We start from the raw sequence: 22,255 nt of genomic DNA, 5'->3' as shown, positions 1-22,255 counted from the left end.
GGACCTTGTGTGAGAAGCAAGGACCTTGTGTCCTAACGGATGACTGATATCTATGAAATGATGAACCGTAGATAATTGCAGAAATTAACAACTGAACCCTTTGCACACCTATATTTCTTTCACAGGGGCGTGGCCACGTGGGTGGACATTGCCACGCCAAGTCTGACGTCAAAACTCTAAGGCAGTGTTGCCAACTTAGCAACTTTGTCTCTAGATTTAGATTCATTTAGTGCCTTTGTTTCTGTGTCCTTGATAGAAATTAGTCATTTGTAAATACGAAAATGGTGCCTATGACCAAACATTACTCTTTTCTATTCAAAGAAGCTCAATTCTATTTTTAAAAAATGTCCTTCTTCATCTAACACGTTTTGATATGCAAATAATAGATATGCAAATAAGGTAAAGACGTCATTTGGCGCCTTTTTGAGCGACATTAGCTATTTTCTACTGAAAAGAGTCAGCAACAGCCTAGAGAAAATATTCATATTACATCTTTATGCATGTTTAGCTCATGCTGAATTAAAATTGAAACACTATTGCAGCGGTGTTGGGTATTTTTGACCAAATTCTTAACATATAAAGGACTATGAGCTAACTGTGAAGCCAGGACAATGACGTTATTATGCTACTATTTATTTTGCGAATCTAATCTTTGCTCTAAGCACAATTTCATGGCGCTTTTGCTAGTTTATTATTACTACTACATGACTGGAAAAAAATGGACCTAAGTTATTTACTCTGAATATATATATATATATATATATATATATATATATATATATATATATATATATATATATACATTTTTTTAAATAAATAAAAGTCTAGTAAATTCAGTTAACAGGTCAAGAACGATAGAATAGGAACCCTTTGTGTGGTCTTGTTTTCCGGTCGGACATATTTTCATTCCGTACTCTATCTGTTTTTCCGCTACATTTCCAACTGTGCGCGCGTTCGGCGGGTTCCGTTAAAAATGGCGAGCCGATGGAGGAGTGCAGAGTGATACAGACAAGACTCACGCTTTATTTCTGTAACGCCAACAGGAGGGAAATATCTGCACAATGGCGGCTTTGGACCAGAAATCGCCCAACGTGCTTTTGCAGAGTCTTTGCTGCAGGATCACGGGGAAGAGTGAAGGTAACACCGCTAAACGAGCAAGAGGCTGAAACGTCAACTGGGCTAAAGCTAACTAGCCCAATCTCTTCATTCAGCACTGGTGCACATGATCTAATGTTAATGTTAATGTTAACTGGCTTTATCTAAAATCACACGTTATTACTTAATAATCATAATAATAGTGAGCGTCTTTTGTAGTAGTAGTACGTGTAGTATCTTGTTTCGTGAAGAACTGGCTTACTGATACTCGATATGATGTCAAAGCTTAACCCTTTCATCATATCTCATTTTTAAAAAAAAACAGATTATTTTATTACCTAAAACTGCATGTCATATGAATTTGGACTTTTCCTTAAAAAAAAAAGAAAGAAAATTACCTGGATTATTAAATAAATGGGTTGGAATAAAATGAGTAAAAATGTATCAAACATTTCACCTGAAAAGGAAAAAAAACTTGCAATGTCTTTACAAACAAAAATGATGTAAAAAAAATAATAAAAATAATCATGATTAAAAATATTTAAAGGTGATGACATTAAAGAAAACATATTTTGGTACAAAATATTTAAAAATGTGCTTATTTCTTCAAAAAAAGTTTTTTTTGGAGTGTTCACTGGATTCTGTCAGAAATTTATATATTTTTTATGTTTGGTATTTTGTGTAGAAAGTTAGTAAAGATAACCCCAATCCTGAAGATATCGTACCAGAGACGTTGCTGCGTTGGAAATGGCAAACAGAAATTATGATAGTGATTTGTGTAAAATTGTAAATAAATCAATAAATAAAAGAGACAGTAATGATCTCAAGCAATTTGGGGGTGATTTTCCATCTTATAATTTCCTCAACACAGCCCTAAAATGACTACCAATAAGTAAGACAGTTGACTAAGTCTGTAGTCTTTTAGTTAATACTGACCATCTGTTTAGTCCATGGCGTCACTGTACAAGGCAGTCTGTGTTCATTTTAGCTGTAGACGTGTGTATAGGGCGCACAGTGGCTTAGGGGTTAGCACATTCGCCTCACACCTCCAGGGTTGTGGGTTCGATTGCCGCTGCCCTGTGTGTGTGTGGAGTTTGCATGTTCTTCAGGTGCTTTGGGGTTTCCTTCCGGGTTCTCCGGTTTCCTCCCCAGTCCAAAGACATGCATGGTAGGCATTGATTGGCATTTCCAAAAGTGTCCGTAGTGTATGAATGGGTGTGTGGATGGGCCTGCGTTGGACTGGCACCCTGTCCAGTGTGTACCCCGCCTCATGCCCGATGCTCCCTGGGATTGTCTCCAGGATCCCCATGTCCCAGTAGGATAAGAGGTATAGAAAATGGATGGATTGTGTGTATAGACTAGGGATGGCCTACTTAAAACTATATCACAGTATTTCATGATATTTTTTGCAGTAACTACAATACGAAAATAATAACATTCATCTTCTGGCTTTCCGCATATTCTGCTCAGTGTTTTTGCTTGAGGTGGTGGAACAAATTTGATGTTTCCACCATTTGTTGATAGGGGTTTATGACACACTACAAATCACAGGTGTTTGATTCGCTTCTGATCTTTGGTATCTGAATCCCGTCCATATAACAAAGGAAGCTCCTTTTTGGCGATTAATTCTTCTTCTTCACCAAGGGTTGGAACGCTACCGTCCACCATGCTTGTACTCGTTCTTCGTGTCAGATGCTATCAGCTTTATCATCAGTATCGCGGGATGACAGATTCTTATCATGGGGAGGAATTGTAACGGTACATCATGGAAGCTACGATATGGCACAGCCCTAATATAGACTATAATGTTCAGCATGATGCTGTCCTTATTAAGGTGATCTGCCAAATACAGTCCAATATATTCCCACTATTAATAATGTTTATAAAAGGTTTCATTTTGATCAGGTTGTCGTACATCTTATTGAAGTCAGCACTTCATAGAGTGATGGTGTGACTTTGTCTCTAAAAGCTTTTCTGGCTTGTGGTGGACAGTTGACAGAGAAACGCTGTTTAACCCTTACATGCATAAATGACCAAAACGTTTCCAGGTTTTTAAATCGTTTTATTACTCAACAGGAATCAAAGGACATCAGAGAAGTAAAACGTGACTGAACATTAGCACAGCAAAATGCGGACATACTGATCACTTTTTGTTTTCCAAAATGATTGAAAAGAAACATTTTTAACACGTACAGCAAGTGTGCAGTTGAGATCTGAAGTTATATCTGTCTTACATGATGTTTGTTGCAGTCTGACAGGTTTAAGTAACCTTTTTGTGTGTGTGTGTGTAGAAAGTTTGTGTAGAGATGAGTTGTCACTGTCAGCCATGTTGGTCTGATGGAGTGGTCTGATGTTGGTCTGGAGGACTTAATGATGAGCTAAAATGAGTGATAAAATAAAACATCAGGATAATGGTATGTATAGCATTGGAGGTGCTTTACATGTAATATATTTCTAAATGAATAAAAGAATTCATGGTCTATGAATGTGGACACCATGCATGAAAGAGTTCAGTAAAATTGTTGTTGTACTCAACCCGTTCTTGCAGTACGCTGGCATTCCGAAATTGACTTGTCAGACATTTTCAATCAGTAGAAACAAATGAATTATTTAATGTTAAGATTAGTCAGGATACTGTTGGGTTTCTGTGTGTAGAGTATCATGGCTCTGTGTTTAGCTGCTGGTGAGCAGGGCGATGGGAAAGGGGAGGGGTTTGATCCCACTGCTGGGCGAACGATTCCCACGTCTCCACAGTGTGACATCACAATATATTCAGGCGCTGTTTACACTACTGCGCTTTCGTTTTTAAAACCCATAACTGTTGCTACGTTTACGCCTGTCGTCTACACTACTCCGGCGTTTTCCACCCTCGAAAATGGAGACTTCTGGAAACGCCGAAGACCCTGTTTTAATTTAAAAACTCCGGGCTCGCGTTTCAGTGTAAACAGACCAAAACGAAGACTTTTGAAAATGAAGGCGTGGCTCCGCCCACATTCACTGCCTGATTGGATCTTCTGGATCATTGCGTATCCTTCCCTGATTCGTCAAGCCCCTACCATATGACCGTTACGCTACCTTGATCGTATACACAACAACACGGAGACTGAACCGCAAGCTTTGCTGGCTTTGTTGTCGTTCTTAGCAGCCATTGTGTAGTTAAATTCAGTATTTTATAATACTGCAGCTGCTACATGCGCAGTAGGCGAGCTCTGATTAGAGCAATCGCCAACAAATCTCATTTCAAGCGGCGTAAGCCCTACATGGAACGCCGGTTTGGAATAGCAACCAACTTCCTGTTTACACTTGTACGCACGTGCCCAGTGTGCATAAATGATCATGTGACATGCTTTTTCGGTCATGTAGTGTGGATGAGGATCGTTTTTCATTTTAAAACTCTGTGTAAACAGGGCCTCAGTGCTGAGCATGGGCACCCCCAAAACAGATGCAAATTCCTTTTTTTTTTTTTTACCTCTGGTAAAAAGAGTTAAGAGTAGAAGTATGGAGGGAATGAAAGTCAAACATTGTCTACATTTAAATGTATTCAAGAATTGAAGGAAATCCCTCCACCCGTTTTCTGTACTGCTTATCCTACACAGGGTCACGGGGGAGCCTGGAGCCTATTCCAAGGAACTTGGCGTACAAGGCAGGGGTCGCAGTGGACGGGGTGCCAACCCATCGCATGGCACAATCTCACACACACACACTCGCATACTGTGGACAGTTTAGAGATGGCAATCAGCCTACAAGGCATGCCTTTGGATTGGGGAGGAACCCGGAGTACCCGGAGGAAACCGGATAAACCGAGAACATGCAAACTCCAACACACAAGGTGGAGGCGGGATTCGAACCCCCAACCCTTGAGGTGCGAGGCAAATGTGCTAGTCACTAAGCCACCGCACCCCCGAGCCTCAGCCTCTGTACAAAAAAACAGTCCAGATATTAATTAGTTAGTTAGTTAGTTTCTGCAGATTCAGGTGTTCGTACATTCATTTAGCAGTGATTATGAATTTGTTTGGAGATCTTTAAAAAGAATAATGATAAAAAATGAACACAACAGATTGGACTGCATTTGAGGTTTTTTTTTTAATGATTTGCCTGCTTGAGTAAGTAAAACTATTAAGTAAAAAGTCCGAGAGTACAAGCTATTAAATGACAATAATACTTGAGTAAACGAAACATCTTCCAAAAATACTACAGTACCGAAGCACAATTACTGAAATATTTTCCGCTCTTGATGGAAATCCGACCCTCCTGCGCTGCAAACGAGGTCAAGCCAACTTCATCAAGACCTTTCGGATAAATATAGTCTCTATACAGAGCTTAATGCAGCATCATGACTGTGAGATGTAATATAGAGTACATTACCTCCGTCTAGGTCTCATGATACATGGCGTCATCTTTCCACATCCTTGTCTGTCTTTTTTTTTTTTTTTTCTTTTTTTTTTTTTGGTGCGCACTTATCCTGAGGTCGCTCTATTAAGCCATGAATTCACCGCTCTTCTCTCTACAGCCGATGTCGCACATCAGTTTCAGTACGCCGTCCGGGTCATCGGGAGTAATTACGCCCCCACCATCGAGCGCGACGAGTTCCTGGTGTCCGAAAAGATAAAAAAAGAATGTGAGTTGTGAGGATCGTAAAATCCTGTGGCAACACCGCAGATCACTTTCATCCACTCTGAGCATTGTGTTTGTATTTAAAACCACATCAATACAATATTAAACAGTGTGTTCAAATAGCACACAGCTGGTTTAGTGCAGTAGTGTGTGGTTTCTTCTGTAATATCTGCGGCATGTTGGGTATTTTTGACTCTGGTGTGTGTGTGTGTTCTTTAAAGTGTTAAAGCAGAGGCGAGACGCGGACGCAGCTCTTTTTTCAGAGCTCCACAGAAAACTCCAAACCCAGGTCAGTGCTTCATTCTCAATCACTTCAGTTCTAAAGACTGTTCGAAATGCAGTTTGTCCATTCAGTACGTCATGTATTTGAATCTGTTTTGTTTGTGGTAATCAGGGGGTGCTGAAACACAGATGGTCCATCTTATACCTCCTCCTCAGCCTTTGTGAGGATCCCAGGAAACCGTCCACCCGGGTACCTGTGCAACACTCATGAATCATATGCGATGACTGTCTCGGTGAACAATTCATTCATAGCAAAATAAATCTTTATTATGGACAACATGAGTCTAGCAGGTACAGAGTGTGAGGTGAAAGAGTTAAGCAGTGTTAACAAAAAAGTCACATACTGCAACTTTAATAACTCGTCAGTCAGGTGAAATAAGAATGTGTCTAGTGTGTAACAAAAGATTACTTACCGCAGCTTTAATGGCTGGACAATTAGATAAATAACAGTTGTTTCTATTTTTAACAAAGACATTGCATTCTGCAGCTTAAATAACTGGTCAGTTAGATATAATAACGGTTCTAATTTCTAATAAAAAAGTTACATACTGCCGCTTTAATAACCGGCCAATTAGATATGTAAGGTTTCTAATTTGTATAAATAAAGTTACATACTACAGCTTTGATAATTATTCAATTAAATAAAACAACAAATGTCCAGGATTGCCAGATATTCTGTATAGCAGTGTCCCAAATATATATCAGCTTCCAGTCCTAGCACTTCTGCCCTATAGAGTTTAAAGTTTCCTATCAACTGATCCCACTCACTGGCTGTTGATTAAACTCCTCGGGAGCTGTAAGAATTTCTAAGGCAAAATTGTGACTGCTGTGCTTTTCATAAGCATACGTAGACCTAATTCAGTCAGTTAACTCAATGTGTCGCAGTTCTATAATACGGTACAGTATCAACATGAGGTAAGCTGCTCTCTCCTTCTGACAGGTGGGCAGTTATGGTTCGGTGTTTGCCCAAGCGTTGCCACGCGATGCCCACTCCACTCCGTTCTACTACACCCGGCCACAGAGCCTGTCTCTCAGCTACCCCGAGCGCTCAGCACTGGCTGCCCACAACGCCTCCAGCATGGGCACCAGCGGCATCAGCAGCCTGGGCATGTACCCACTGAACGGCCCTGGCCCCGGCCCCAGCCCTCAGCCCCTGCTTACCGGGTGAGTCTGGTACTTACGGTTCCCTCTAACCAGTTTTAATACCCACTTAATTTCATGTGTACAAGACAGAAGACAGGCTTCAAAGAAGTGTCACATGGTGTTCATGCTTCTGGAATAGGAGAAGTATAATACTGGATTAGCATGTCAGATAATGTAAACTAAATTGCTTCCCAAATCTCTATTAATGCATACTAGCTAGGTTATAGGGCAATAATCCCATATTCAGTTCTGGAGTCTAGCACTATTTAGGGAATTAATTGACCAGTTGCCATTTTGGACCAGTACATTTGGGTTTAAAAAAAAGAAAACACCTTGTTTGCATTTGGTCCAGGCTGTAAACATGGTCCTTCTGACTTTTCAGGACTTCTTCTGGATCATATTTCCTCCATCTCGACTGTGTTTGTGTGTGTGTTTTGCATAGAGCTTATTTGTGACTGTGCTTGTAATTGCACAGTGAGCCCTGAATTATTCACATCTCCGCCACAGGCCGCAAGCACTTTAGATATTTAAAGCACGGCCGCGTGTTCTCAAGGCCTGGCGTTTAATTGATCGCCGAATCCTTCAGTGATAAATTCGTTGTCCCTTAAGCATTTCTGTGAATTTGCAATTTCCCCGTCGTCCTTCATTGTCATTCTTTGTTGTTGGAAATTGACCATTAAAAGGCAATTAGCACATTACCGTAAGCTTTGCTAATGGAATCATAACACTTTAGTAGAGAGTGGAGTTTGTGTTGTTTGTTTGCCGCTAATAAAAATGAAACATTGCTTTGGTGTTTTTAGGAATCGTGCCTTAATTAGGATTTTCTTAAAAAATGCAGTAGCTGTAATGGACCCAGTGACCCACAAGCACTTGAATATGGTTTCCTTTGTTACGGAGCTAAACGCATGAAGATTTATTGCCTGAGAGTTTGGGGTGGAAAAACAGGGTTCTGGACTTTTACGGACTTTATTAAGTCATCATTATGAGAACAGCGTCAGCTGGTTTTCCTCAGTTTGTCCAACCTTAAAGCTGCAGTGTATAGAATCTTTGGTTAAAAATGAACACAAAAGCTTTATCGAGTCAAGAGATTAAAAAGTAATATTGTGGTGTTCCTGAGCTGCTGTGAGACATCCTGCGATATTAATTCATAGTGAGAGCTGCGCGGGATTTTGAACAGACGCATCGTATACAAGCTGAAATACCACTACATTCTATGCCATTGGACCTGAAAGTAATACAGCCAAAGATGTGCCCCAAATTTCCAGTACCACAAAGCCATGGGCATCATAACAGACAATCCTTTTCTATAACTATTAGGGCTGCAACTAACGATTATTTTGATAATCGATTAATCTGCCGATTATTTCTTCGATAAATCGATTACTTTGATTTAAAAGGCCACTTTTTATTTTCTAAACATGTTATTTCACATTCTGCCCGATGAAAAATGGATTAAATGTATCTATATGGGCCATGCTATACATGTGCAACGGATTTTGTAACAATATTAACATTATATTTTGAAAACCAAAAAAAAACCAAAAAAACGGATTGTCGACAAACTTTAAAGCAGAAGATAAATCACTATATTAAAAATTCTTAAAAAAGCACAAACTAAGTGTTACCTGGTAAGAGGTTGAATGTTCTGCAGTAACACACACATTTAAACAAAGTAACATGTTACTTTATTCTGTAAATATGACACTTTTTACATTTCTATACTATTACATGCTATAACCCCATTACAGTTACTGCTCTCATAAAAACACAATTACTTTTGTTTCTAAATATAGCATCATATAACATATTTGATAAAATATCCACAGTGATGTCACAGACCCAACTAATCCATGATGACTTTCTCTGTTGATTATTTGAATTATCAATTTTATCGATTAGTTGTTGCAGCCCTAATTACTATTACTAGATATGGATAATGGATTTCACTGATAACTAAATTGGGCAGTACCTGCTGATAACCAATGAATCACTCGATATTTTTTAAATTGATACTGAATGAAATCAACACTCAAAGTAAAATAATGCTGAACTTTATTACAAAAAGAAAAGGTACTGATTGTACCATGAAAATGTACTGTACTTTTTAAATGAAATAAATATTAATATATATTAACTGTTGATAAATATTAAACTGCGCAAAAAAAAACACTTCAAATAACACAACAAAATTAGTCTGTGATAGTTTTTATTTCACCTCTAGAGGTCGCTCTCGTACTGTATAACGACGGCGGACACTTCTCAGCCGCTCTCCCAGCTGACACAACCGGGAAAAACTGTCGTTTTTTGCCGATAAGCGATAGTTCCAGTAATCAGTTATCGGTGCTGATTAATCAGCAAAACCAATCAATGAGCTGACCTCTAACTGTTACTACTACTACTACTACTACTACTACTACTAATAATAATAATAATAACAACTAGTCTCAAAGACAGACGGAGACCCGTGGACAGTTTGTAAGCTTGCGCTGTAGACTTTGTGTTGTGTTCTGCTCTGGCAGAATGAATACAGGTCACCAGACCAGGCGATTGAGACTGCGGTTTATTTTAAACCACAATTTTATTTATTTATTTTTTTGCCAGAATCGCAACAAAGCAGCCAAAATTCGTGAGCTAAATGGCTGACGTTGGCAAGTTAGCTAAAAGACAAGTTCTTGTTTTAAAGGGAAGAGAGGTTTTGTGCTTTCACTTGGTTACTGTGACAACCTCATAGATGTGTGCAGTAACGTATTTATCAAGGTGGCAGATGAAATTATACCTTCCAGGTTGAATGTAGCATGTCAGTAGTTCAGCAGGGTCTGTATTATTTAGCCAACCTATTTAGTTCTCATGATGCGGTTTGGGACGGGGTCCTCGAGTTCCCGTTGAACATGTATTACTTGCCGCACACAACCTGAGAAATTTCTTTGTCCCGTTGTTGTAGAACGATGTAGCACAACTCGCGTTACAGAATGTTCTTCTGCCATTTGCTCGCAATGGCATTTATCTACCAGAGAGGGCGACATTACCAAAACCTGCTTTCTGTAGATTTGATTGTGTGTGTGTGTGAAGTGGATTTGGTTCAGAATAATAATGATTGTTTATGCCTCTTTGTGCGTGGAATTAATTTAAAACAGTTTCGAAAAGCACAGATTGTTCATTTAAAAGTGTAATAGTGCAGAACCACTGTTTCATAACTTATTAAGATAGCAGTTCAAGGGAATCGGTATTAATTTAATTAAAAAACCTGTGCTATGTTCTGCAGCAGACCCTTCAGTTGGACACCACCCAAAGTCTGCCTAATTAAACACCGCTTCCATGAGACAGTTACTTGATTAGTCATTCAGACGTCCCTCTGACTAATGGGTACTTTTGCACAATCAGCACTGTGTAATTGCCTGTTTTTTTTTAATCATTAGAGATAGTCTTCTAATTTGGATCATAAATCATTACTCTGTGTTTTTGTGTGTGTGTTAGCCCCCAAGCTGTAGCCGATCCTGCACGTGGCGCTCGTCTGGCTTGGGCTCTCCCAATCACCGGGGCCGCTCCACTGAACTCCCGACCCACGACAGGCCCCACCCCCGGCCCCACCTCGAGTCCTGCCTCCAGACTCCCTCACAGACAGAGACGGGACGGCGACACCAGTGGTGAGTACGGTCACCATGGCGACCCGATTAAGATGTAGCAGAATCATGCAAGTGTGCATGTACAGGTCTTGGTGATGTGAATGGTGTTTATGATTTGGGTGTGATTTTGGGTTATGAGTAGTTTAGCTTGGGTTGTAATGTTGAAGTAATTTTTTTTTTTTTTTTTTTTTTTTAAATATCGATTGACGCATCTTTGTATTTAAAGGCGTTAGGCAAGATTAATCTAAATTTGTCAACATTGGATCTCTAGCGTTTGAGTAGGTGAACTTCTACAACATTAGAACGATCTTTTTACCCTTTGAGCCCGCCCCCAGTCCTGACAGAGCTCCGCCCCATGATCTATCAGAGTTCAGTTAGAGTTAGCAATAGCAAGGTCTGATTTCAGCATGACATCACTTTCAAGCGATGAAGTTGGCTATTTAAATATTTATTTATTTAGAGCATTGCCTTACTTCATTATTTAGATATACAGTCATGTGAAAAAATAAGTACACCCCATGGAAATTGTTGGCTTTTTTTTTTTTTACATATTTGGATCCTCTTTGAAACAGTGCCTATTAATAATAAAGGTGATACACTGTATCAAATGACATAAAATTGACATTTTGTAGTAATTTTGAATTACTAATTAGTAATTTGAATTAACAAAAAAAAAGAAAAAAGTAAGTAAACCCCTACATTTATTACATCTTCACATCCATAAAATTAGAAATTGGTGTTGAAGATTGGGTGTCAGTGATTAGAAGCTGCTTAGGGAGTGCAGGTGGAACCTGTCTTATTTATACCGCTCTCATATCTAGTGTCTGGTGTTCCCTTTGCTATTGAGGGGTGTGGTGTCATCATGCCAAGACCTAAAGAGTTATGTAAGGACTTCAGCAAAAAGGTTGTGGATGCCTATGAGCCTGGCAAGGGATTTAAAAAGATCTCCAAATTATTTGAAATACATCACTCCAATGTAAGGAAAATAATCTACAAATGGCTCAGAATTCAAATGACTGCCAGTTTGTCCAGGACTGGCCGCCCCAGCAAATACAGTCCAAGAGCAGACCGTCTGATGCTAAAAGACGTCTCCAAGAACACCAACAGTTCATCACAGGATCTGCTAGTAAATCTTGTAACTGTTGGTGTCAAAGTGCACGCTTCTACAATCAGAAAGAGATTGTACAAATTTGACCTGCATGTGAGGCGTGCCAGGAAAAAGCCTTTGCAAGACTACAGTTTGCCAGTGAGAATATAGACAAAGACCAGGTCTTTTGGAATTATGTGCTCTGGACAGATGAATCAAAGATAGAATTGTTTGTCCACAGTAACAGCAGACATGTTTGACACAGACAAAAGACAGCTTTTCAGGAGAAGCACCTCATACCAACTGTGAAGCACGGTGGTGGAAATGTTATGGTTTGGGGTTGCTTCACTGCCTCAGGGACTGGACAGCTTGTATTCATTGATTCAACTATGAATTCTGCATCATATCAAAAAGCGCTTGAAGATAATGTGAGGCCATCTGTCCAAAAGTTGGAGTTGAACCAAAAGTGGAGTTTTCAACAGGATAATGATCCTAAGCACACTAGCAGATCCACCATGGAATGGCTCATAAAGAAGAAATAGACGGTTATGGAATGGCCTAGTCAAAGCTCGGATTAGAATCCCATTGAAATGTTGGGGGGGGGATGTGAAACGGACTGTACATGCAAGAAAACCCTCAAACATCTTGCAACTGAAAGGAAGCCTGGTGGACAATTCTGAAAAACACCTACAAGAAGTTATTTGTGCTAAATCTATCGATATTTCTGTCGAATAAATTATTTTAAAAAAAAAAAGGCTAATTCCCTTGTAGTTTTGTTCAAGTATATCAACTTCATTAACAGGCACTGTATCAAAGATGATCTAATATTTGCTTGTCCTAATTGTGAGGTCGATTGCAGGTAGTTGCCTTACCTGGATCTCTAAGTATTTACTTGGTTTGTTTTGTAAAGCCAGACATTCAGGAGGTGTCCAGGAGCAATGTCGCAAATTCAGCATCCAGCTTTAACTACTTCGCCAAAAAGAAATTTCTCCATCTTTAAAAAGTTCTGCCAGTGTTTATTCTGCATTTATTGTCGTTACCGTTTTTCTGGCTGCGCTGGGCGCTTATCGGTTTCAGCCATGTTTTTTTCTTTATTTATGACCAGACTGAGGGGGCTGAGTGAAAGGGCGTTGGCAGATTGTCTATAAAATGACTGACAGGAGTCCCATTTAAACACAAACGAGCACCCCAACCCTTCACGCAATTTCCCAAATAGATTTTCTCTGCTACATAATACACATTAAACAATTATGTTTTTTATTATAATTATGTATTTTCAAAAAAAAAAATAGACTATTACACATTTTTAATTTTACAATTTCCTATTTCAAATGATATTTCTGCATGTATTATCACACTGGTATAAGGATTTCTCTCTTTCCTGGGTATGTATAATGAATAGTGCATATGGTAATCATCATTCTGTGTAGATCTGTGAAACACAACCTCTAGTATTCATTAGAGGTGGAATGTAGAATGGTGTCGAATTGATTAAATACTTTGCACTAAACACTAATGAAAGGTCAAGTTGTTTTCTTTGCATGTTAAAAAAAGGAAGGTTTTCCCAAGCAGGTGAATCTTAAGCTAGCATTAGTGTAGGTCGCAGCCCTGTGTCATGCTAGGTACAGTTTGTTCTTAGCTAGGGTTCTTAAAAAAAAATGTTATATAAGGTGTTAATTTCTGATTTTCTCAGAAGAAAAGTCCTGCCTTCAGTTCAGTCAGCCCCGGGACACTGTCCCTCTCTACTTTGGATAGATATACGAGTGTGACCTTTATGGCTTGATTTGTGACTCTCTCTCACTCTCTCTCTCACTCTCTCTCTCACTCCCACTCTAAATCTTTCACTCTCAGCTGAAATCAGTGAGGCCGCCCTGGTGCGAGACATCCTTTACGTGTTCCAGGGGATTGACGGCAAATTCATTAAGATGTGCACTCCAGAGAACTGCTACAAAATCGATTCAAAGGTGAATTCATTACTGTTGATCCGTGAATGTTGTTGTGTTCGGGTGATTATAATTTTTTTTCTTGCTACTGTTTTATAGCTATAGCTTAGCCAAAACTAAAATTTATACCACTATTTTATATGCCTAATCAGTCCCTCTAGGATTTTGCGATCGCAGTAATTAATGCAAAATCAAGGAGACGGACCGAAATTTCTCAAAATTACCACAGATTTGGACCTGACACGGCCAATTGGTTCTAACTGGTCCTAATCCATGTGTACACTTGTACATAAACAGTTTAAAAATAGCAGAGTATATACATACTTCAAATTATATTATGTTTATATATGTAATGTATATATTGTTACGTTACACATATAATACATTATGTTTTTAGCTCTGCAATGTCCTTTTGTCAAACAGGATGAAAAGTTTGAGGCTGGTATATACAGCATATCTTTCATTATTTACAGCAGTATCGTGATGATATTTAGTTTTGTGGAAAAATACAGACCATCCTGTCTTTTTGCATTTCTCCATCACAGCTCAAAACCACTCTGTTGTTTTGTTTGTTAATTATGGAAGCTTGACCTGTTGAACATCCTGGGTCGAATTGTAGTTTAGTAGTATTGTAGCCAAATGTAGTTTTTGATTGCTTCACGTATGAAACTGTATGTTCTTAATGTGTCATTCCGCCTGTGGGTACTTAAATGAAGAACTACAAAGCAGCTGAAACTGTGCTATGGAGTTTTCCCACAATAATTACCAAGCTGTACTCTGATTGGTTTAGACACTCTTGTCCTATTGTAACCTTGAGCAAGCTTTAAAAAATTTAAATATTGGTTTCTCTCCCAGTCATCCCCATACAACAGAAACTCTATCCCAGATCCACGGTCAAGGTCAACTTATCTGCTCATGTGAAAGGAATGAATTTTTAAAGGGGCTTCTACTGGTGCCATATATTCATCAGGTCTTCCAAACATGACAGCTTTGTCCTACTTAAATAATCCTAGACAGTGTAAAGTTTTTATATGGTATAAACAGCATTCGATGCTGTCAAGTTTTGTCAGGGTCAGGTGGTGTAAAGTGTAACATTTGATGGTGTAAAGTTTTACTGAACAGTGTTTCATGTGAAGTTTTCTCATATAGTATTTGTTAGTCTAAATTTTCAGTGTTTGGTTGAACAGCATTTGATGGTGTAAGATTTTGTTAAATAGTGATTGGTAGTGTAAAGTTTTGTTGATTGGGGTTAGGTGGTGTAAAGCTTTGTAGAATACTGGTGGTGTTTCTCTAACACTCTTTTGTAGTGTTACATTTTGTAGAAAAGTGTTTGGTGATAACATGTTTTAAAGAAAAGTGTTTGGTGGTATAATGTCTTGCCTAACAGTATTTGATATCATACAGTTTAGTAGAACAGTGTTTAGTGGTGTAAAGTTTTTAGAAGAGTGTTTTGTAATGTACTGCTTTGTAGAACAGTGGTTGGTGTTGTAAAGTATTGCATATTAGCATCGGTAGTGTAAACATTTCTTGAAACATTTTTGGTGGTATAAGGTTTTGTCAAACTATGTTTGATTTAATGCTGTAAATTTTTGCACATCAGCATTTGATGGTGTAAAGTTTTATAGAACAGTGCTTGGTGCTAGAAAGTTTTGTTGAGTGATTGGTGCTGTACAGATTTGAAGAACACTGGTGGTATAAAGTTTTGTAGAACAGTGTTTGGTGGTATAAAGTTTTGTAGAACAGTGTTTGGTGGTGTAAATGTTTTGTAGAACAGTGCTTGGTGGTGTAATGTTTTGTAGAACAGTGCTTGGTGGTGTAAATGTTTTGTAGAACAGTGCTTGGTGGTGTAAATGTTTTGTAGAACAGTGCTTGGTGGTGTAAATGTTTTGTAGAACAGTGCTTGGTGGTGTAAATGTTTTGTAGAACAGTGCTTGGTGGTGTAAATGTTTTGTAGAACAGTGTTTGGTGGTGTAAATGTTTTGTAGAACAGTGTTTGGTGGTGTATATGTTTTGTAGAACAGTGCTTGGTGGTGTAAATGTTTTGTAGAACAGTGTTTGGTGGTGTAAATGTTTTGTAGAACAGTGCTTGGTGGTGTAAATGTTTTGTAGAACAGTGCTTGGTGGTGTATATGTTTTGTAGAACAGTGCTTGGTGGTGTAAATGTTTTGTAGAACAGTGCTTGGTGGTGTAAATGTTTTGTAGAACAGTGTTTGGTGGTGTATATGTTTTGTAGAACAGTGCTTGGTGGTGTAATGTTTTGTAGAACAGTGCTTGGTGGTGTAAATGTTTTGTAGAACAGTGCTTGGTGGTGTATATGTTTTGTAGAACAGTGCTTGGTGGTGTAAATGTTTTGTAGAACAGTGCTTGGTGGTGTAAATGTTTTGTAGAGCAGTGCTTGGTGGTGTAAATGTTTTGTAGAACAGTGTTTGGTGGTGTAAATGTTTTGTAGAACAGTGCTTGGTGGTGTAAATGTTTAGTAGAGCAGTGCTTGGTGGTGTAAATGTTTTGTAGAACAGTGCTTGGTGGTGTATATGTTTTGTAGAACAGTGCTTGGTGGTGTAATGTTTTGTAGAACAGTGCTTGGTGGTGTAAATGTTTTGTAGAACAGTGTTTGGTGGTGTAAATGTTTTGTAGAACAGTGCTTGGTGGTGTAATGTTTTGTAGAACAGTGCTTGGTGGTGTAAATGTTTAGTAGAGCAGTGCTTGGTGGTGTAATGTTTTGTAGAACAGTGCTTGGTGGTGTAAATGTTTTGTAGAACACCATGTGGTGTACATTTTTGCATTGATTGGGACTGTAAAGTTTTGCTGGTTCTCCATCAGTTTTTAACAATTTCCTTTAATCTTGCAAAAGCAGTGTGTAAATATCATCAAATGCTGCTTGTTCAGGCCTTTTTGTGCTGCTGTTAGAAAATGTGGGTTTGCGTCATGTACCTGCAGGGACTTTCTGTGCAAATGCCCTTTTAATACCAAATGGATTTTTTTTAATGGTTAAAAGGTTAAATGGTTTTGAATTTTTTTTTTTTTGCTGCAATTCAAAGGAACTATTTTGATCAATATTGTGATAAAGGGCAAAAGAAAATTGAGTCTTTTGCGTGCTAAATGTGTGATGTTGGACCGGCTACAGTCTGTAGCCACAGGACAAGGACAAAGACGTGGTGTCACAGTCAGGTTACTGCACTTGCATGCGCATTGCAGGTGGAACCGATGTGAATTACTGTTTGTAGCTTTGGAACTGTAATTATAGCTACTGCATCATGTGGTTTTCATTCATGTGGTTTTTTTTTTTAAGGAATTTTGAAACATCTGTAAGTGCAAAAGAGAAAATACAGTGAACAACAGTAATTGTCTACTTATAATTCCTTCTGAAGAATTATTATTATTTCCACTCATGTTCATGAGTGTATACATCTGTATAAAGAGAAGTTTGTGGATGTGTGTGAAGTTAGTCATTAAAGTCTGACTTGCTGTGAGCCAGTACCTCTAGATTTATATATAGACCAACACTTGTAATAGCACAGAGACTTGCATATATAGTCTAATCCTTTCGTACAGGGTTTTGTGGAGTTATTTTGTAATCGTTGCAGACAAACATGCTTGATTCCGCTGCGGCTTTTTAAAAAATTTGCGATGCAATTTGCATAGGTTTTTTTTTTTTTTTTTGGCTGGAAAAACAACTTGAATTGGCAAAATTGCAATCGCACAAAATTGTTTTGCACGGTCTTTCACAGCGATGTTTGTTGGTAAATGAAACCTTTTAGCTGTACTCCTGTTCGACTAGCGTGAATCGAAGAGGGCTTTGACGGTTACACTGTTATCTTATCGCGCCATAACCTTATTTATTTCATTTAGCTTATTTACTATTTGCACAACTGGTTGGATGCTAACTGCATTTCATTGCCTCTGTACTTGTACTCTGACGATGACAATAAAGTTGAACCCTAACCTAACATGACTCGTTTTGCCCCAAATCTGCGGAAAATCTGCAGTAATTTTGAACAATTGCAAGCTCCCCGAAATATTGTAGCGTTTGTGTGATTTTCTTTCATTTCTGCAATCGCATAAACTTCGAGAGAATGATTAATCTGTAATTTAATCTTCTAGTTTAATGATGGTAAAAAATTTTGTGTTTGGCAATTACATAAGTTGAAAAGACATTACAATCTATTCGCACCACTCCAGTAACCTGATAATGTCTAATTTGTTTATAGAAAAACTTGCTGTCACTGTTGTAAAGTACATAAAAATTGTAGCTAACAAGAAATAGACAAATGTTTACAGGGAAATGACTCGTGTAAAAGTTCAAATCTACTTAAGTAGAAGTTTTTATGTTTCTGATATTCTTTGTACTTGTGTATCAAAAGTACTCTAGTATTAAATGTGGAGTAAACATCATGGACGCACTGTTATTTTCACACTCATGGACTATCAATCACGTCTATACTTCATGTCAATCCTCAGTAAAGATGTGGTTTCTTTTATGTAATACAACTCTTAAGTCACATCAAAGTAGCCATTGATTGTACTAAATTGTACATTGGTCTAAAGTAAAAGAAGGTATGTATAGACTATATTACGTTTGTTTTGTTTTTTTCCCCTCAAGGTTCCAATGTGTAAGTCTTTGCGAGACACCAGTAGCCGGCTAGCGGAGCTCGGCTGGCTTCATAACAAAGTCCGGAAGTACACAGACTCTCGAAGTTTGGATCGAGCCTTCGGATTGGTCGGGCAGGTATGTGGGTGATGTCACAGTTCTGAAAAAAAATGGCCATTTCTCACCACACCACATTTTCCTTTCCATTTCTTTGTTAAGTACTTTTTAAATAAATCTTGAATAAAAAAATTTCTAAGGTTAAAGTATGTCATACTACATCAGGAACGTTTTATTAGAACTTTGTTAGCAAAAACTCAATATTGTGATACATGTGTGCAATGAAAAAGTCTTCAAGTATTACGTTGTTATAAATATAGATACTACTCAAAAAGTTTGCATCAGTAAAAATTTGAGTTTGAACAAAGTGATAGAAGTGTTGTTTTTTTTTTTTTTTAAATGCAAGTATTATTTTGTGAGAATCCCATAATAATAATAAAACATTAATGGATGTTTGCTTTAGTGGGCGTTAAAATTGATTTCTGTACCAATTCTTTTCCGTCCTTTTCATAATTAGATGCTTAAGTTTTTTTTGTTGTTGTTGTTTTTTTAAATATTGATTTTATAATTATCTCATATCTAACTTTTTGCATAATGTCTGAAATGTTTAGGTATCAAAACCTCAAAACTACATATTGTACATATTCTACATATACTCAAACATATGTAAAAGTATGCATAGAATCTACTTAAAAGGTTTGAGCAAAGCGCTTGAAATTCCTGAAGTGTGTTTTTTAGGTTTTAGGAATTGGGAATTCAGGGGGTTTTTTTCATTGTAAGTAACGGGAAGTGTGTGTGTCCTTAATGATAACCTGTCATCATTCAATCATGTTGAAAAATACAGTATCGTTTGGTGCAAAGACAACATCCACGTAACTGATCACATCCAAAATCGGTATTTAATCCAGGCTGGCTGGAAAAAAGAGGCACTGTGCTCTTGGGAAAACCCTGAAAATATAAAATTAGTGCTTTAAAAGTCCTTGAGAGCCCTTGAATGTCACCTCTCTAAAAGGATGTGTGATCTCTAAAAGGAGGTAAAGTGCATTTCTGAGTATGTCCAGCTGTATAAAAACAGGACATCCTCTAAGGCAGTGGCACAGGATGTGGGGCGAGATCACACCAGAGCTCACTCATGCAGGATGGGAGAAACCCTTGTAACCCACAGTGTCTAACATTCCCTTTAATACCCGATTCTGACAGTCGTTCTGCTGCTTTAACATCTTAACTTTAAGGGAATATTAGAAATGAATGTGTGTTTGAGGCAGGAAGTAAAACATCATTCACTGATTTTAATTTGTAGCAGTGTATTAATGTAGTGCATTGGTTACAGACGACTGGTGCATTTATCTGTTTTTCCCCTTTCCCATACACCTCTATTTCTATAGCTTCATAATGTGTGTACACGTGTTAGTGAGATTTTGTTTTTCTGAACTTCTGCATGTGTATAAACATTGTACTGTTCAACATTTCATTTAGAAAGGAGACTGAGTCTGTCTGTTTTTTTGTGTTTTTGTCCATGTTTGTTTTCTGTCTGTTTTTTGTCCATGTTGTTTTGTCTGTTTTTTGTCCATGTTTGTTTTGTCTGTCTGTTTTTTGTCCATGTTGTTTTGTCTGTTTTTTGTCCGTTTGTTTTGTCTGTTTTTTGTCCATGTTGTTTTGTCTGTTTTTTGTCCATGTTTGTTTTGTCTGTCTGTTTTTTGTCCATGTTGTTTTGTCTGTTTTTTTGTCCATGTTTGTTTTGTCTGTTTTTTGTCCATGTTGTTTTGTCTGTTTTTTGTCCATGTTTGTTTTGTCTGTTTTTTGTCCATGTTTGTTTTGTCTTTTGTCTGGTTTTTGTCCATGTACGGTTTTGTCCGTGTTTTTATTTTTGTCCATGTTTGTTTTATCTGCGTTTGTTTTTGTCCGTTTGTTTTGTCTGTTTTTTGTCCATGTTTGTTTTGTCTGTCTGTTTTTTGTCCGTGTTTGGTTTTGTCTGTCTGTTTTTTGTCCGTGTTTGGTTTTGTCCATGTGTTTTTGTTTTTGTTTTTTGTCTGTGTTTGGTTTTGTCCGTTTGTTTTGTCTGTTTTTGGTCTGTTTTTTGTCCGTTTGTTTTGTCTGTTTTTGGTCTTTTTTGTATGTTTTTGTCCATGTTTGTTTTTTGTCTGGTTTTTGTCTTTTTTTTGTCCGTTTGTTTTGTCTGGTTTTTGTCCATGTTTGTTTTGTCTGTCTGTTTTTTGTCCATGTTTGGTTTTGTCTTTTGTCTGGTTTTGTCCGTGTACAGTTTTTAATGTTTTTATTTTTGTCCATGTTTGTGTTTTTGTCTTTGTTTTGTCTTTGTTTGTCAGTTTTTGTCTTTTTTTTATCTACATTTTGTTTTTTTCTGTTTTTGTCTGTTTGTTTTTTTTTTGTCTGTTTCTGCTTGTGTTTGTGTCTTGGTCTGTTTCAGTTTTTTGTCTGTTTGCTTTTTGTCTGCTTTTTTTTCCTTCTTTTTTTTCAATTTCTGTCTGTTTTTTCCCTGATTATTCTGTGTTTCTATCTGTCTATTTCTGATTTTTCTTTGTATTTGTTTGTTTGTTCTGTCTTTTTAGTTTCTTTGTGTCTTTCTACCTTCCTTTTTCATTGTATTCCATTCAATTTCTCCTTCCTTCCATCCTTCCTCAAGGATGAAAGCTGTTAGCTAGCTACCTCTAATAAAGCCAATCACTCTCTCATTTGAATCTAAACTGTATTTGTGGCAGTTTTTCCCATTATCCATCTTTGCCATTGTATATGTCATAAGAGTTAGCAGGCTGGAATTACCCAGCTAGACTTTTACTCACTGATGAAAATAAAACTTTTCTCTTTTTTTTTTTTTTTTTGTCTCTTCCAGAGTTTCTGTGCCTCTCTACACCAGGAGCTGAAGGAGTATTACAGGCTGCTGTCAGTACTGCATTCACAGGTACAATAACTAGCAGGTCCAAACACACTTCAACAAACACACAGGACATTTCAGAATATTGACACTTTGAGGTGTGTGTGTGTGTAGCTGCAGTTAGAGGATGACCAGGGAGTTAATGTTGAATTGGAGAGCACACTCACACTAAGAAGACTCCTCGTGTGGACATACGACCCTAAAATTCGCCTCAAGACCCTCGCCGCGCTTGTCGACTACTGCCAAGGTCAGCTCAGAGCGCTCCCTGCAGAGTGTTGCAGAATTGCTAATTACAAATGCAAGCTGTTCGAGTGCAATCATGCTAACTTTGCCTTGTTTTAGCATATTAGCATAATGAGCTATTCCGCTGATCTGAAAAAGAATGCTTATTATATATTATATCCTTCTCTCTCTCAGGCCGTAAGGGAGGGGAGCTGGCCTCCGCCGTGCACGCGTACGGTAAGACCGGCGACCCTCACATGAGAGCGCTAGTCCAGCACATCCTCAGCCTGGTATCACACCCCATTCTCAACTTCCTGTACCGCTGGATCTACGACGGAGAGCTCGAGGACACATACCATGAGGTCAGAAAGTTGCGACATTTCCTCATCCCCGATCTATCCCACTTTCCTCTTATGTAGATCTCAAAGTGCAGGATGTTTATCTATAGAAAGCTGCGTAAAGGAAGTGAATGTTTTCCTTTTTATACACACTAGGCCATTCAGGGACAGAGACCTGCTCTATTACCTCAGACCATCATAGTTATGTCATACACAGAGCAGAGCAGCGACACACACACGCAAACAGCTGAATGACACACACTACACACACTACAGCACTAATGCATTGTATTTTCTGTTCTTTCTTCACCTCACTTGCTTTCTTCCTTCCCTTGTTTTTATTTTGATTTTCTTTATATTTGTCTGTTATTTT

At 38.1% G+C, this 22,255-nt stretch overlaps 1 protein-coding gene across 2 annotated transcripts in view; it reads left to right on the top strand.

Annotated features, from left to right (window-relative positions):
• The first annotated feature begins 904 nt into the window (after window positions 1–904).
• The window catches only part of tubgcp3 (tubulin, gamma complex associated protein 3), a 37,729-nt gene continuing 16,378 nt past the window's right edge, over window positions 905–22,255 (top strand). The window contains exons 1-11 of one of the 2 annotated variants that reach the window (XM_053615439.1): window positions 905–1,137; window positions 5,606–5,713; window positions 5,931–5,998; window positions 6,104–6,181; window positions 6,932–7,155; window positions 10,609–10,778; window positions 13,696–13,808; window positions 18,388–18,513; window positions 21,281–21,349; window positions 21,437–21,569; window positions 21,740–21,906. In XM_053615439.1, the coding sequence (XP_053471414.1) occupies window positions 1,062–1,137; window positions 5,606–5,713; window positions 5,931–5,998; window positions 6,104–6,181; window positions 6,932–7,155; window positions 10,609–10,778; window positions 13,696–13,808; window positions 18,388–18,513; window positions 21,281–21,349; window positions 21,437–21,569; window positions 21,740–21,906 (1,332 nt within the window). In that variant the 5' untranslated portion in view covers window positions 905–1,061. Of the gene's footprint in view, window positions 1,138–5,063; window positions 5,714–5,930; window positions 5,999–6,103; window positions 6,182–6,931; window positions 7,156–10,608; window positions 10,779–13,695; window positions 13,809–18,387; window positions 18,514–21,280; window positions 21,350–21,436; window positions 21,570–21,739; window positions 21,907–22,255 lie in introns of those variants that run through there. The other variant, XM_053615438.1, reaches the window with a different exon arrangement.

The sequence above is a fragment of the Ictalurus furcatus genome, chromosome 26, assembly GCF_023375685.1.
Source record: "Ictalurus furcatus strain D&B chromosome 26, Billie_1.0, whole genome shotgun sequence".
Taxonomy (NCBI): Eukaryota; Metazoa; Chordata; class Actinopteri; order Siluriformes; family Ictaluridae; genus Ictalurus; species Ictalurus furcatus.
Note: the sequence above shows the minus strand (reverse complement) of the source record. Positions and strands in the feature narration are given on the sequence as shown.